The sequence below is a fragment of the Lissotriton vulgaris genome, unplaced genomic scaffold (assembly GCF_964263255.1).
Source record: "Lissotriton vulgaris unplaced genomic scaffold, aLisVul1.2 SCAFFOLD_945, whole genome shotgun sequence".
In the NCBI taxonomy this organism is placed as follows: Eukaryota; Metazoa; Chordata; class Amphibia; order Caudata; family Salamandridae; genus Lissotriton; species Lissotriton vulgaris.
Window position 1 is genome coordinate 286,628 of NW_028255629.1, and position 17,687 is coordinate 304,314.

Genomic DNA, 17,687 nt, shown 5'->3' on the forward strand with positions numbered 1-17,687 from the left:
GGAGTAGCACAGCATATATTAGAGTGATGCAGCATGGAGTGGTGCAGAGTGCAGTGGCACAGCATAGAGCAGAGTGGCACAAAGCAGAGCAGAGTGGTACAGAGCAGAGTGGTGCACAGAAGAGTGGAGCTGCACACAGCAGAGTGGAGCTGCACACTGCAGAGTGGAATGGCACATAGCAGAGTGGAGGGGCTCACAGCAGAGTGGAGTTGTGCATGGCAGAGTGGAGTGGCATAGAGTATAGTGGTACAGAGCAGGTTAGCCTAGAGTGGCGAAGAGTGCAGCGGCACAGAGTAGATTAGAGTGGCGAGGATTGCAGTGGTGCAGAGTAAATTGAAGTGGAGTGATGCAGATTGGAGTAGAGTACAGTGGGGTAAGGTGGAGTATGCATGGTGTGGTACCACACTGCTATTAAAGACATTGCATCTTCAATTGAAATCACCATTACATTTGCACACATAGTTTAACCAGGGCACGAGTCCTGAAAAGAGAAGTGGGGGGGACGCTGTCACCGGAAGTGACGTCACGGCAGGAAGTGACGTCACGAAAGGTGCGCTCCGATCTCGACCCAGAGAGGCCAAAGAGTGAAGTCCAGCTGTTTGGCAGGGGGGTAAAATAAGTTGGGGGGCGCCGTCCACCCACGTGGTACGCAGACTCGAGCGCTGAGTTTAACTGATAAAAGTATACAGTGCACAAACGACAGTGTGGAAATGCTCTCACCTAATGTATTGATTTTATCATATTAAAATATATGTTTTTACCATACTTTAAAATATTCAAGAAATGTGCTCCATTTATGCTTTCATAATTCTGATGTATTCTGAAATACCTGCAATTAATTTACAGACAATTACATTTTGTTGCGTGCTAGAGAACAAAATACATCGTACAGCCTTCCTCCAGCACTCTGCCCAGTAGCCAGCATGACTGTCACCTAAATCCTCACACTTTGAAGTCAGAGAAAGAAATGTAAACAGCAAACTCCTCAGTCTTGGACCTCTATCTTTGATTGCAGAGCAAATGTGACAAGATGAGAGCAAGATTTAAAGTGCTGTTAACAGAAACGGAGTACTCGGAAGGATACAGTAAATAAAGTAACAGCTAAGGAAGGGACGAGCTCAAGCTGGACAGCCTAAAAGAAATAAAGCCAGCAAAGAGAAAGCACGCAAATGTGAGTTACAAAAAACAAAGCTAATGGTAAGCAACGGGCAGAATGGATACCCAGGGAAGCTTTTCGAATGTCCCCAAGATGTCGTTTGCAAACCAGACAGCCGTAGTGTCTGATAAGCTCGACGCTGTCCCTCTTCATACTGGTGTGCTGCCCAAAACATGCCCTCTCCACAACGTCTCATGAAATCATAATTCCATTTAGTGACATCGTTGACAATGACCAATAACAGGTTTTAACATTACACGTATTGACACGTGTTGTAAAAAATGAAGATGTGCAGGTCAAAAGCTGGAAATACCAGAGGGAACGTGCCAAGAAACAACACTCAATTTGTTAGACTCGTGACTTCGTACCTGCCTCTTACACTGAAAAGGAGATATGTGTCCGAGAGGATTTCAACAGACGTAACCAGGCGTTAAATGCAGCACGTAGGTCAATTTCTAATCCTAGTTGTATATAATCCATGTATTATTGTTCCATTGGTTGGGTGCTGTAATGTAAGGAGCAACGTCAACATACATACGAAGAAGCTGTAAAATGTAAATGTAAGAACAACCGGAAGCAAGTAAAGATGGACCACCTGACGTTGCTCCTGTTCCCCTGGTAGCCTCTGACCTGCGCGGCCATATTGAAGCGGTCTAAAATGCCATTGGTTACAGTACAACGTTCATGTGTGATCCGTCAGTGACGGCTTGTCTGGTGGAATAACCCTACGTTTTGGCCGTTAAATGAAAGTATTAGAAGTTATGTCGGAATTATGGAAGCGGATAACTTGTAATAAATAGAGCACTGTATGGTTCTAATAAGGCCCACATTTGTTCGTGCGGAGGAAACTTTCGGACTGTTCTCTTTAGTATGCTTCAAGAAACTACATAAAAATGTATAATGCTTTCCTTCCCTCACATTGTTTCCTTCTGTGTGACGTTTCGGTCTTGAAACGACGTCACACCGGAAGCGGCTGGTTGGAGGTACTCTCGGTGATTGAGAGGCTGTAAATCCCAGACAGAGCCCATGGACCAACAGGGAGGTAAATCCGGGAAGGGAATTACTACGGAGAGCTTACACCACCTGTGGAGATCTTCATCTGCATCCGTCCTCCATACCCCACAATAACGCGTGGTCCTCTAAATCATCTCTACTTCTCTTCTACTATTGCTCAGCAACCCTGCCCCATTCATCACCACCTTGTACTCCAGACATCGTACACACCCCATCGTACTTCGTCATCTTCCTTTCCCCTCGTAACTACCTTCCCCCTCGTAACTACCTTCCCATCAATCGTGCTTTTCATCATTCCTGGCTGCTCCCCAGCTCTCATCCGTGCTTGCCCAGCCCTTGAGTCATAAGCTGGTATCATTATTGCCCATCCTCCGATTTTCCACTCTTCTCACTGACTGATGCCATCCATTACCCTGCTCCTCCAACTTCCTATAATTTAAGAATTAATCTTCGAATCTGCCTTTTCCGTTATCAATTTTCTGTCACCACGAACCTATTTTATTAGTTTGATAATCACTTGCAGATTTCCATTCATGAAAATAAAAAAGTCGTTCAATATATCTACTTCTTACAGTAAAACATGTTCACCATCGCAATATTTACATTTGCAATGAGTAATAACTGTTGTTACTCAATAAGAGTAAACCTGTTGCCATCGTGTCCAAAATTGATATTTAACAAATGAATGTCCTAGAAATTAATATTTGTTGTCCCTTTACATAACCATTTGCGACCACCTGAACCTCGAATTTGTGGTCTTCGTGTAATGTCTTTCGAATATTTGCATACTATGGAAAATATAGGGTACCCAGCCGCAACATTTTCAATACCGTTTTGTTTACATGAAGTGCTGAGCTAATTTCCCTACTTTAGTCATTAAGCTGCTTTGCACCTTCGCTTTTAATAGTTCGACTAAGTCAAGCATTGGCAATGAATTGTATCACCACTTTCTGCAGCTGTCCATACAATTCCTATATTTTTGAATTTTACAATTTTTAACCCCTGTGCCTCGCTGTTGCAGCCTCTCATAATTTGTTCTAGTTTGTTTCTAGCTGAGCGGCCAGTGTCGTTCAAAATAACTGGCAGTGCAATTACACTGGATTTAAAAAAAAAAAAAAACCTTTGCAACCCAAATGAAATGGAAACAACTTCAATAATAGGCCATTTGTCACAGTGAGGCAGCGTTACCACATGCCGGGCATAAGAAAGGGTCATTAGAGCGATTTTAACATATACTATTTTTATTTTAAGTAATGTACTTGTTATAGGGGCCTTCCTTAACAGAGGTAGTTGTGTTACATCTTAGTTCAAAATGTATGGGATTTATACCCAAAGCAATAGTGAATATTGAAACAAGCACTGGTGTTGCCAATAGGTCTCGCAGTAGGAAAGTTGGAGCTATTACAATTGCAAATAACAATGCCTTTTATTTTTATTTTGCATGTTAAAAACATAAAGGGCTTTGTCATTTACAAAACCAATATCTCCAACTTTCCTACTGCGAGACCTATTGTGCACTGCACAGTGTGTGAGAAAGTGGCACTGAGTGGATGTGAGTGGCTTTGAGTGAGTGTCGTTGCGTGGGTGAGTGGCGTTGCATGTGTGAGTGGCGTTGCGTGTGTGAGTGGCGTTGCGTGTGTGAGTGGCTTTGCGTGTGTGAGTGGCGTTGCGTGTGTGAGTGGCGTTGCGTGTGTGAGTGGCGTTGCGTGTGTGAGTGGCGTTGCGTGTGTGATTTGCGTTGCGTGTGTGATTGGCATTGCATGGGTGAGTGTGGCATTGCGTGTGTGAGAGTGGGCTTGCGTGGGTGTGAGTGGCGTTGTGTGTCTGAAAGTGGCGCTGCGTGGGTAAAAGTGGCGCTGCGTGGGTAAAAGTGGCGCTGCGTGGGTAAAAGTGGCGCTGCGTGGGTGTGAGTGGCGTTGCGTGTGTGAGTGGCGTTGCGTGTGTGAGTGGCGTTGCGTGTGTGAGTGGCGTTGCGTGTGTGAGTGGCGTTGCGTGTGTGAGTGTGGCGTTGCTTGTGTGAGTGGCGTTGCGTGTGTGAGTGGCGTTGCGTGTGTGAGTGGCGTTGCGTGGTTGAGTGGCGTTGCGTGGTTGAGTGGCGTTGGGTTGTTGAGTGGCGTTGGGTTGTTGAGTGGCGTTGCGAGGTTGAGTGGCGTTGCATGTGTGAGTGGCGTTGCATGTGTGAGTGGCGTTGCATGTGTGAGTGGCGTTGCGTGGTTGAGTGGCGTTGCATGTGTGAGTGGCGTTGCATGTGTGAGTGGCGTTGCATGGTTGAGTGGCGTTGCATGGTTGAGTGGCGTTGCATGGTTGAGTGGCGTTGCCTTGTTGCGTGGCGTTGCGTGGTTGAGTGGCGTTGCATGTGTCAGAGGCTAAATGTAGCACAGGGAGACCTCCAGCGGTAAGACAATCAAAAACAACTTAGAAAACATTTCACAGTATGAAAAGATCAAACTCATGAACGAGCGTGATACACCTCAGCTAAAAATCATGATAAATAACAACACACATTAGAAGTGAAACTGCAAGTACAGAAGGACCAGCTTTGCTTGTTTAAAACTCCCACTTCAGGCAGATGAGTGTAATGTGTAACGTGTCTTGTGCACATGAGCAGATCGTGGAGTCTGAGAATGGCAGCCGAAGCAAATACAAACAAGAGGAATGACTGTGAGGCGCATTGGTGTGAAGCACATCAAAGGGCTTCTCCTCCCCTAATTAGGTGAGGAGAAGCCGTTTCGGGAAACTGAAAGTACGGCCGGCCTGCGGCCGGCCATGAATGATTAGGGGAGGAGAAGCCATTTGATGTGCTGGGCTGGCTGGCCCTGAATGCGCGTGCATGTTATCACGTGGTTCACGTGAACAGCATGAAAACCGCGGGGCTGAAAGCCCTTTGGTTTGAAGATGTTTTCGCCACTTACATTCTCGCTCCGCTCGATGCGCTTGCGCACATCGATAGGTCGCGAGACCTAAAAAAATTGTGTACTGCTACAAACTGATCCACCATTGAATGAAGGATAGTTTCCTACATCTTAATGTTGTTAAGATCTTAATTGATGTGAGGACAATACAGTCCCATACCCAGGGGCCCAAGAATTGGCTGCAAGCCCATTCTTATATAACGTAATGAAAATGGGTTGTTTGGTTTACTTAGTCTTTTGCTCGTGGATAAGGTCTCAGCTGTGACAAAATTCAGAATCTATCAGTTTGACTGTTTAGAAGCCTTGCTCCTTCTCCAGACTTTAAATCATATTGATCTTTTCACAGATCTAATTCTTTCTCACACTGTGGTAACAAAGGGAAACCAAATAAAGCGATCTCGAAGATCCAGAGGATCTAAAGTCAAGCAGCGAGGATGTATCTAACGAAATTGGCCCATGTTACCTTTTCCCAGAAAGGGCTCGTCTGGCTTGTCTTAGAACAAATAATTAAATTCAAGATTCTATGCATTATCTGCAGGGCCTTTGGGCAAACACCCAGAATATTGACAAAAACCTACCCTTTCTTTTCTTGAATGTTTATTTAGATTGGGCACCTCTATTTGAGTTGTCCAACTAAAGGGTGATCAAAAACATAGAAGAAAAAGCCTCAAAGTGCTGGTTCCAAGACTTTACAGCTGTTATGAGGAACGCACCCTGTCTACTAGCTATCAAGAGAGCACTGAAGATGCAAAGCTGAAGACTTAAGCAGAGTGTCTTCTCACTTGTGACCTTCGGGAACATCCCCACATAGTTCTATCCCAGACAAAATACTGGCTACTACATAAGACCTACTGGACCCCGGCTCGACTAGCAATGCTAGGCCTCAGGGAAAACAACCTGTGCTGGAACTGAGGTACATTTCATCTTCTACTGCTCCAAAATCAAGGCTTTCTGGGGAAGAATCTTTGTTTTCATAAAGAAGGGGCTGGGGTGCACACTAAAACCAGAGTTCTCTACCCTTACAACCACATTCATGACCTCAGGGCTATGTTCACAGCATGACTAGACCTCCTATTGACCTCAGCAGTGAAATTGGTCCTGTCCAACTGGAGAGATACAGCTAAGTCGACATTCAAAGGCTGGCTCAATTGGGTGACGTACCTCAGGGGCGCAGATAGCACCGCACTGCAAAATTCACCCTGGGGGATGTGGACATCACTGGACGCGTACCTGGACCCCTATGAGTCGCCGTGAGCGCACTATAGAGGGGCGGCTGCCCACAAGCACAGACTAGGCCAGTGACCAAAACACTCTTCATGTATACTATCTCCTCTTTTTCTTTTCTTTTCTTTTTCCTTCCCTTTTAGATGCTCTTAATCTGTTAACAAGAAATTGTAAAGGGGGGCAGCCAAACATTTAACATGGCAACAACAGCCAAGTTGGGCTGATGCCCTGTAACTGTAAAGCGATCTTACATGTCGGTAAAAATGTAATAAAATAAGTTGAAATAAAAACAATTAAAAACTGCCTAACAGGCATTGTAATGTTTAAGGCACTGACCTGATCAGCCCCTCACTACTGGATATTATGTTCCTGATCCAGATTACGTGTCTTTGACTGCTGTCGATGTTCTGAAGGTGACAACCTGATTCTTTACCAACACTATCAATAAATACATATTCCCTTTTCAATCTACACTCCCAATTCTCTGCACCACTACATTTGCTTTTTGTCACTTGCCCATTTTCAATTTATCTATCCATGACCTGTTTCTGCACCATCTGCTGTTCCACCTCGGGTCGTTCCACACTGTGCCTCTCCTCTCCTGCGCCGTCTGTCCTCCGCCATTTGTGTCTTCACCAGTTCTAGCTTTCTTTATACAGTTTTCTTAAGTGTATCCCTACTTGATCAACAACCTCCTCTACTTTCAAGCAGTCTCCTTCTACACTACTTACCAGATAAATGACACATACGCTGTTACATTCACATATCTGCAGTGTTTTGTCAGTGATTTCAAGAGAGCAGGGGTTTTGGTGGGTTTGTTTTTGCTGTCCATACCGTTTAAGGCAAGATAGGTACATATGAGTTTTTTCAGCATTTGCCTTTAATGTACTTTTAGACTTAACACCAGAGAGGCACAGTATACATACAACAATGGAGTCAAATTCTATTAGCTTTTTTAAATGTGAAAAACAAGTAAGTTTTTTATCTTAAAAGAATATTCCATTCCTAATTTCTGTTAGTGACCTGCAGCAGTTAAACAATACAATCTGTCTTTGAGCACATCGTTTTCTCTGTCGGTCTCCTGCTTGACTACTGGGACACTTCAGATCCCTCCTAAAATGTTCCTACTGTCCTTGACCTATGTTGTCCTTTTATCTTGTAGGGCATGCTGAACCTCCTGGCATGGTGCACAGAGAGCTACATGGTCAGGAAATTCACTGTTCCAGCATATTATCTCTATGTGCTGGCAGTTAATCCTTCTCCTGTACATCCACCAAATTGCAGAATAGCTCACTTTTAGAAACTGGAGTCAGGCCAACAGTCCAGTGCATTGGTACCCCCCACATTTCTATGTAACCCACTCACATTAGTGTGGCTCACTGGTTAGAGGCGGCAGACCTGAGAGCAGAGAACGGCCCGGGACCAGGGTTCGATTCCCGGCGCGGCAGGTTGCTGGACCAGGGTCAGCGGACTCGATAATTCTCTCGCCTCGGTGCCCACTCTGATCAGCGATCACACTCGGCAACTCTGGGCATTAGCTTGCCTCATCTTCACTAACGGCCCCACCAGACCGCCGGGGATGCCTGGTCTCACCCTGGAGATACCCATTAAGGGACCATCTCTCAGGGAAGCCAGGAAGGGTTTCACAGCGGTCGAAGCGCCTTGGGACCCTCCGGGTAAGTAGTGCGCTATATAAATGCCTATACATTACATTACATTACATTACATTACATTACATTTGTGATCATTCCATCGATCCCAGTCCTATGCCCAACTTACCATTTTGTCATCTCCCACCCCTCCTTCGCTTCCCATTTCCGCAGCTCATCCATCCTCTTCTCCCCACCCCATTACACTTATTCTGCTGATGTCACAAAAAGCCTCCCCCAGAGTGTAGGTCTCCCTTGATTTTTATTCTTCAAAAGCAGAGGATGGCTGGATCCCATACAGCATTCTTCGATTGCCCCTAGGTGGCTATCATTCCATTGTTTTGAAAGATAAAATCTAGAGGATGAATAACCAAAGTATTTGGAACCCTTCAACCCAACTCTATCTCTTCCATGAACCAGGTTGTGTTCAAGGGACAACAAAACAGCTCAGAAAAAACAAGAGGGTGGACAAATCAGCCCATAATCTTCTAAGTTTGTGCAATATTTCCCATCTTCTTTCTAACAACCCCCCCCCCCTCCTTACTGTGCATAGCAAGAGAGCTTGGGGCTGGGATTTAGTCTTGCAGCCTGATTTCTGCAACTACGAAGATGTCACGCCGAGACTTCGTTGCCCTGATTGGAATTGACTAGGTACATTTTTTTAGCTGCTTGAAAACATACACTTTGGATGCCAAGAAAAGGTCTTAATTTGAAGCTTTGCAACACTAGGTTACTGTATTTCGTCCTCACAGGAATTCTTTTGTCCCAGAAAGGCCTTCTATCCTGGACCAGTGTCCAAAAAAACCCTCACCTCCACAAGAACTTGGGTTTAACCCAAGATAATTATATTTAATTTCTGACCCATTTTACGGTAGTGTGCCAGAGTAGTTAGCTCCATCAGACACTTTTTTAAGCAGTTTTTATAAAACCTGGGCAGTATGTATTGGTTATGTGCTGTCTGTTCTATGCCAAATGCCATTGGTGGCATTCTTGGTCTCCCTAAGTATGCTCTTGCTAAATTATACTGGGTTCAAAAGGTGGAACCTATGCTTGAGGCCAATAAAATGACTCAAGGATGCTTTTATTTTCCATCAGAAGTTCAATTCAAAGGCTTTAGTTTAAAATCTGCTGAACTATACACTACTATTTTTTCAGTAAAGGACCTTCATTCATCTCTTATGGATTCTATCACTATTTTCCATCCTCTTTATTATGTTCTTTCAGAGTCTTCCATCGTAAAGCTATTACATTTACGAGAGCCAAGAAGTCTTGTCCCACTGACTTTTCCTTCACTTTTTTGTACCTAAGTATGTGGAATACCCTCCATCTTTCAGTTTAAAGAATCCAAAATACACTGTTGTTTAGGTGAAAATTAGAAACAATTTTGTTTATCTCCACTTGATGATTTATTTCAGACCGTCTTTAAAGTCTGTATAGTGCAAAGATATCCTTTTATTGTGAGCCTCATGTTTTACACAACAACTTCACTTCTGCCTGACCCTTGGTAGACTGCAAAGGGACACATGAAACTGATGTTATTCTTGAGGTATTGTTACGACCATAACAAAGGGAGGCTTACAGTAGTTCTCTTACGCCCAGAGATGCACATATCGCTTAACCCCTAATGCTTCCTTTATGCTAGGCATTTTTTCAGAAGCAAACCCCCACTTTGGAGATTTGTCTTTGAAACCTGTAAAAAATTAAAATAATAATAATCGGTCATTCTGTTATAGCATTGCGAGCCGGTTGGCATTTAACAGTTTCACTGAAAGTGTTTCTGTTGTGTCAGTGGAAGTTTTTTGTTCAAAACTTCAACTCCAATGAATAGGAGAAGCTAATATATGAGGGGTTGTTGGCTACAGCTATGGCACAGACCAGGCATATGTTGCCCCAGCAGATTGCCTGCCTTCCCTCCAGGTTGTAAATGAGTCCCTATTTTTTGGATGTCTACTTTGGATTGGTTGCACAGTTTGACCTGACCGTGCTAAGGAATGCCTTTGGCTTAGCCCTCTGATGTTGTGGTAGCTCCTTAATCCACTGATATCTTTACTTGGAAATTTTCCATTGAAGTGTATTTAGGCTTGGTCCTACATATCCCTCCCTCAAGGAGAAACACTTTCTATTACGACTCTCTACTTGTACGCGGCTGCGCCTTTGTTCATGCTGTGTAGGACGCATACTAAATGTGGAAATGCCATGCAGCGTTGCTGCTCCGGCTGTTATCTTAAATTACTAGCAATTTAGGAGGTTCTTACTTCTTCCTATGTGTGAGCACATTTCTTATTTCACTTCACTCCACGATTGACAAGTACGCTGGGATAAAAATCATTAGATTGCCAGGTACTCAGCATTATGGTAGGAAAGTCACCCACTAGAAAGGCATCTGAGGGTTTTCCTTGAAACTCCCACCCATTATCCTCCTACAATCATATATTCTGGCCTGTGCAATGTGAACCGTGTTGTTTCACAATTACTGAAACCAACGTTTACAATTGGGGGCTGCAATTCTCATAACAACTGACTTTGTTATCAAGAACTGCACTTGAGGGCTGCATTCTCCTCACTGAAGAGGAATTTCTTACCTATGCATTGGAAAACCCACCTCTAGCAACTTTGTTAACCAAGCCCTGTCTATTGGAAGCAAAGATTTGGAAGTCTGTGACACTGCGCCAGTGGTCTAGGCTCTGCTTGAATACTCGTTTCTATACCTACTGCCCATGAAATAACAGCATGACATAAAACATATATGCAGACACGGAGAAAGTAATAACCCCTAGTTTCCAAGATAGAGAGGAACCAAATGGGCCATATTTGCTAAACGTATTTAAGGTGATTTTATCATATATGGTTTCAACCCCCTCTGCTTTGTTCTGTTTAAATATCTTTGTAACCAATACACATGAAAACATGATGACACAAAGCATTCATGCCGGTTTGCTGATAGTAAAATGTATGTTATTACCATTGAGAGAGTGGAGGGGCCACCTGAGCCAATTGAGGCTATGGCCTACATTGGTCAAAGCTTATGCCAATATTCTGTGATTATAAAGGCCATATTACATCCAGCACATTTGCATACATGCTATATATCAACTATTTTGCAGGGTACATTGTCATTAGCACATAGTATTCAGCTAGATGATGCCTTCTGAAATTGGTGCCTTTGGGGATTTATGCTTGTGTGCATACTCTTCAAGGTCTCAATGACTTCTAACATTGTTTGATGTACACCCTGGGGAGGATGTTTGTCCAATCAGCTTGTTATGAATGGGAGAGGTAGATGATGCTCTGCTGATCTGCCAAATGGTTTTTCTGTTTATGCCCAGGTGGCCGCCCATTTTAGCATAAATTACTGGCTTTGCTTGAAGATTACTGTCAGTCCGAGCAGTTTTAATTATTTATAACGACCAGAGGGTTGGTATCATCTTAACCTGCCCAGCTTTCAATGTGGGATTCTGGCTTTATAAGGCAAAGAATGGTAGAGGTCAAACAGCTGATCAACACGACTGCTGTATCTGCACATTCCTTTATCTTCCCTAGTGCAGCCTGTATCTGCTGAAATACAATAGGACACTGAGAAGTATTGTCAGTTGGAAGAATATCCCTTTGGTTGCAGCTAGTTACCCTGACTCGAATAATACAACAGTCAGCCTAGACCTAACTATCCCTTGGATAGCCCCAAGGCGGGGGTGTGAAGGTAGAATAGAGATGTCCATGTTGAATATAAATCACCATGCTATGTGTCACACCTTACTTCAATTGTGAATTGCAGAATGACTGACACCTAGTGGGAAAAGGTGTGGCAGACATAAGGGTTATTTTTAATAAATAACAATAGATTATTTTTAAAACTGTTATGTTGGAGATTGAGGGCTGGTCAGCCAGACAATGGGAGGAGTAATGAGTGATATTTAATTTGTATATGGTTTTGAGGCCCCTTGAGAACAATGCGGCGAATCGGAGGCAGGGATAGTGGCAAAGTAGAGTTTTACCACGGGGGAGTCAGAATTAATATACCAATAATCAGTGGAGTTCTCTCTTTCCCAAACTGGCTTTTCACAATTCTGCACTCTGCCACTTTGAGTCCCTCTGTTTGATGCTTATGGCTAGTACTGACTGCTTGAATTGTCTCTCTGCACATCAAAGCTTATTCAAAATCTTTACCTGACTTCTTATCTTTTCATGGTGTTCACTGGAGCAATAATATGGTTTATTTAGCAGGCATCTGGTTAGCACTTTTGGTTTGACAGAATCTTTGAGACTTCCAAAGACAGCCTGTGAAGGGGACAGCAGTTACCCACCATTGCTAATACATTGTAAAATGTATTAGCCTCAAGACTGTCCCAAATTTGTCTCCTACTTGCCTTTGCTACTTATTCCTTGGCCATCATTTCTCTTGAAGTGGATCATCTTCCCTAGACCGTTTTACCCATGCCATGTCTTCTTCTTTTGTTCGTATTTCACCAACTTTCTATGCCGTTAAGTGTCACCCTCTTTATTTTGGTCTTTTCGTACATTGATTTTTTTCTTTTCTGGCTTCCTTTGTCTGAGCAACATTTAATTATTGCTCAGCCCATCATCTCTCGCATCATATGTCTATGTTAAAACTCGTGCTCAGCCCCCCTCCACCACACCATAACCCAGGGATGCTGTGGAGTATAGGGCTGAGTCAAAACACATCTTTGTCTTTCCCCTGCCATCCCTCTTTCCATTTCATCATCCCAAGCCTTCGCTGATCTCATCTTGTCTCATATTAGACACAGTCCCACAGCCTACATTATACTCTCAACTGGGGAAGGGACTGAAACTTTGCATTTAAATGTTTGAAATAGTACTCATAATGGTAACCTTTCTTTTCATGTGACAGATTCCGGTTCTCAGCAAACCGAAAGAGAGGTGGCAGTGGAGCCCTTGGTAAGTCCCCTAAATGTCTCCTGTTGCCCATTGATATCTTCACTGACATCAATGCAGTTAAAAGGTGCATGGTTGAGGACATACACAGCATGTTTTAGTGAGAGGCAAGCTGCCTGTGAGAGGCTCAGAATTAGTGAGGGGGTGTTGTTTGTGAGGTACTGTGTGTTAATGAGATGACAGGATTTAGTTAGTGTTGGTTTTAATGGAAAGATGGGAATCAGTCAAAAAAAGTGGTTCTTTCTTTGATGGTGGTTGTTAGGAGAGTGAGAGGAGAGGTGGTAGTGAGAGACTGACTGTTAGTAAGGGAAAGTTGTTAGTACCAGGTGAGTTTTAATGAAATGGTTAGGGTAAAGTGAGAAGTGGTTGTTAGGGAGAGGGTGGGTGTTTACAGGGAAGGTACATGTTAGTGAAAGGCTGGTTATTGATGACAGACCGAATTTTTGCGAGAAACTGGGTTTTATCAAGGAGCCTCATGTTGCTGAGATTTAGCAAGAGGCTGAGTTCTTGAAAGACACTAGGTTTTAGCAAGAGAGTGGGTGCTACCAACACAAAATGTCAGTGGTAGTTTACATTTTAGTGATGGGCTTGTTGTTCTTGCTACTGGGTTTCAGCAAGGCGGGTCTTACTAAGAGGCTGTGTGGGTTAGTGACAATGAGTGCTAGTGATTGCTTGTATGTTAGTGGAAAGCTTCATGTTGGTATTTGTGACCAGCTGTGTGTTATCTGCAGATTGAACATCATTGAGAAGCTGAGTGTTAGAGATTAGCAGGGTAGGTATGTATGTATACGGTATTTCTATAGTGCAAGCCTAGCCAAAAGGCTACAGAGTAACAGGAGAGGATGCTTGTTAATGAATTGTTAATGCATTGTGATGTAGTGTTCTGTAAAGAAAATTGGAGCAGTGTTAGGATGATTCTGATGGACGCAGTGATGTCTTTACATGTCTTAGTCTACAGTCTGATGGTATCCTGAATAAAGATGTGTTGAGAACCACTAGGGATGATGAGCTTGTCTGCAAGATAACGTGAGGTGCTGGTCGCGGTGGCTTTGTAATTGTTGCAGCTAGGTTTGAGGGTTTTGTGGGCCTGCAAGAGGAGCCTATGGAGTTTCATCAGAATCACGGTGATGTGATCATTTCTTCTGAGCCCAGATGAGAAATACTGTGGCGTGTAGGACGCCCTTAAGGAGTACCAGTGTGGAATGTGGATGACCATGGAGCAGGGTGTTACCACCATTTATAAATAAATAAATAAATAAATCTAGCTTGCAAGATTATGATCGCTTGAACAGCAATTCTGAAGTCACTTTATTGAAGAAACGTTTTCACTCTCTTTAGGAGAGAAAGCTGGTACCAAGCCATCTTTGTGTTTTGTTTATTTTGGGAATGTGTTCCTTAACCCGTTCCCAGCGTCGAACGTTCAGCGCCCAGTGCTGAACGTTCGGAGAACGAATGCTGGCCCGTCGGCCAACGGTCGTGCGCAGCACTGGGGAGGTAGCGCTTGTGACGACCGTTGGCCGACGGCAGCAATTAAAGGGCTAATGGTGAGGTTGGTGTCCAAGGTGAATCCAAGTGACTTGGCATTCAGTGAAAATTGAAGTTCGGATCTGCCAAGATTTGTATCATTGAGCCAGTTTGTACTGTTTCTTGTTGTTCTGTCAAATACCAGGAAGTCTGTTGTGGTTGGGTTGAGCTTCACACAGTTATTGGACATCTAGGTCTGGATGATTTGTAGACAGTGTTTGGGACATTGGCTATCTGAAGCAGAGGTGACTTTCAAGTAGAGTTCTGTGTCATCTGCATATTGGTGAATCTTGAGGTTATTATTTCTGAGTGTACAACACGTGGGTCCTGGTAGAGGATGACAATGACTGGAGGCAGTAATCATCCCTAGAGGGCTCTGCAGGTGCTAAAGAACTTTTGGTACCTGGAGATGCCCCTGTGAACAAACTAGTTTTGAAGGAAAGATAGGAAGAGAACAAGTGAAGGACATTGTCGGTGAATGCCATTCAGGACTCCAGGGTCTGAATGAGGGATGGGTTATCAATTTGTGTCGAAGGCTGTTGTGATGTTCAGTAATAGCAAGAGGCATGCATCATCTTCAATTGTGGTCAGGAGTGCATTGTTTATAATGTGTAAGGTAGTGATCACCATGCTATGGAGTGAACTGAAGCCAGACTGGTAGTCAGGCAGGAGATGGTTATCCTGCCTTACAGATGAATGGTAGCTTATTTATGGGCTGGTAGTTAGGGAGGTCTTCAGTGTCTAGTCTAGGTTTCTTTAGGAGTTGGAAATTCTCGCCTGTCGTGAGAGCTTATGGTACGATGCCTTGAGTGTGGAAGGCTTTGACAATGGTCGGTAGGGATTAGAAAGTGTTCCCAAAGAGAGGTTTGATGAAGGACAAGAGTAAGACCTGATCTTCCTTTGAAGTGGCTATGCAGGAGTTGAGTATGTGGGTGAGATCTACGAAAGACAGGGCTCTCAAGCTTTATTATTGTGGTATACTACGGTAAGGGTTGGGAATTCGAGACAAAGCAGATTTGGTGTTGTTGATGTGCTTTCAGATCTTCTGTACATTTTAAGTGAAGAAGAGGTTGATAGCTTTGGGCTTTTCTTTAGATTGAAGAGTAGGACTATTTGGCGGGTGGTTGATGCAGTGCTTGGTTGTGTTGAAAAATGTTCTGTATCCGTTGGTGGCTTCATTGATGATTCTGGTATAGTGCTTTGCTTTGGGTGATATGATGAGCTATCTGCATGTTGTGCTGAGGGACCTCAGTATCAGGAGATCATCTGGACTTCTCTTTTTCTTCCCTGTCTGCAGGAGGATCCTTTGTCAGCCATATTTTTAGAGTACCAGGATGTTGAAAGCTTTGACTTGAACTAATGTGCACTTGAACTTATGAGCTATAATTGGGAAGTGGATGTCCACTTAATTTTCCCAAAACGTTTTGAAGTTGTTTAAAAGGGTGCTGGTGTCTGATATTGAGTTGATAGGGTGAGAGATGAGTTCAAGCATTGAGAAGTGGTTGGAGGATCTGAAAGGTTGTTCTTTTCTTTTGTGTTTGCCTGGTTTGTTGATAGGACTCTGAGCAAAGAGATAGGGTTGGCCAAGTAGGCGATTGTGTCCAAGGATATAAGTGGATTGCACTGGATTGTTGGTGATGTTGAGAAGATAAGGTTGAGGGTGTGGCCTTTGGAGTGTATTTGGAGTGTATTGGTTGTGTGACATGCTGTACTTTGTTGAGTGTGTCAACGAGGTTGAAGAGAGTGTCTCTTATGTTTTTTTAAAATCTGTGTTGTCTGGGAGGTTGAAGTCATCCAAGAGAGGTGGTGTAGGCATTTTGGTTGGACGAGATGGTGAGGAGATCTGTGAATTTATCCATTAAGTTTTTGTTGTGGCCAAGGTGCCTGAGGATTAAATGGAAGGTAGTAGTCTGCGTTGCAGAGAATGAGTGAAGAAGGATTTCTGGGATGTGTGAATGAGCCATGTTCATGTGATGAAAAGGGTGTCTAGTGTGTTAAAGGTGATGAGGCCTGCAATATCTGGTGTGTGGTGTATTGTTGAACATGAGTTGAAATGTTTGTTCAGTAGTTTGGGAGTGTATGGTAGTTAGTGGATTGTGTCAGAAGGCGCGTCTGTCTGTAGTGGGAATGATATCTGTTACATATAAATATCTTTATTCAGTCATAAAAGCTCATAAAAGAATAACACATACAAATGTAAAATAAAAAGTTCACACACCACACCTCAGTACATGTCAAAGAGCGTGATTACATACTCAGAAAAGTAAAAGGACAGCCATGAGCTCCTTGTGGCAATTAAAACCATATTGTAACGTGTTAAGCCACTTCTTACTCTAAAGCTCCACAAATTATTCGTCCATGAAGAGGTTCATGTAAACCTTAATAAAGTGCTGTGTTTTATGCAAAGTTGGGAGCTCTGGCGTGTCTCACATGTCTGTGGCAGACTTCTTTTGGGACATAACGACTCGCTTTGAAAGGAACTGATTGCACTCACAATAAAACTGCATAAAATAAACAGTAAATGATCAGGTACATCATGCCTGCTGGCATAGTCGTTATTGGCAGGCTCAAGTATTTTCTGCTATTGGTGTGCTTATGCCACAAAATCGTAAAACGTGACGTTAAAGCAATAGTAAACAATTTGGTTGTTTAAAATGCGCCAGACAAGAGTCCATTAGCGTTCCACTGGGGTGGGGATATGGTTAATTAGTGATCATGGTGAAGGGTAACTGTGCCCCTCGTGTGATAAAGCGTGCTCCCTTGGTATACTGATACACAGGCTTGCATATGGTCAAAAAGTCTGATGTGGCACAACGTACAGGGAGATCTCTGTGCTGCTTTTATGAACCATACTCCCATAATGTAGCTTGACACAGACTTGTAAATAATTGCTTGATCTGATCTGGCACAAAGTGCTAATGCGTCAATGCAAGATGTAATTGTATACTGTTTGTAAAGTGGGATGAGCCACTTTGTGCGTAAGTGCTTGGTTTTGGTACAAAATAGCATAAAGTGCATTATGAACTTCTTGCCACACACTGAACAGTCGCAAGGTTCAGAGATGATGCAGCCTTTAGAGAATTTGGCGACATACATTTGAGTGGGTAGGATACCTAGTCGGAATTAAATATAAGGTGCAGCTTTTGTTGGGGCTAATATCTTTCAGGTACTGCTCCATACCCAGGGTGTGCTTTGTGTGCTGATAGTTGCAGGATAGAACAGCCAATTTTGTTCTTAAGCCTTGGTATTGCGTTAGCAGACCGCTGTAGGATGGTAGCTGCTTTGTCGACATGGGCA

At 43.4% G+C, this 17,687-nt stretch overlaps 1 protein-coding gene across 2 annotated transcripts in view; it reads left to right on the top strand.

Moving 5' to 3' along the window:
* The first annotated feature begins 2,097 nt into the window (after positions 1–2,097).
* Positions 2,098–17,687, top strand: part of SIRT2 (sirtuin 2) — a 179,039-nt gene continuing 163,449 nt past the window's right edge. Inside the window, exons 1-2 of one of the 2 annotated variants that reach the window (XM_086952009.1) lie at positions 2,098–2,198; positions 12,823–12,869. In XM_086952009.1, coding sequence (XP_086808135.1) covers positions 2,183–2,198; positions 12,823–12,869 — 63 coding nt within the window. In that variant the 5' untranslated portion in view covers positions 2,098–2,182. The remainder of the gene's footprint in view (positions 2,199–12,822; positions 12,870–17,687) is intronic. The other variant, XM_086952010.1, reaches the window with a different exon arrangement.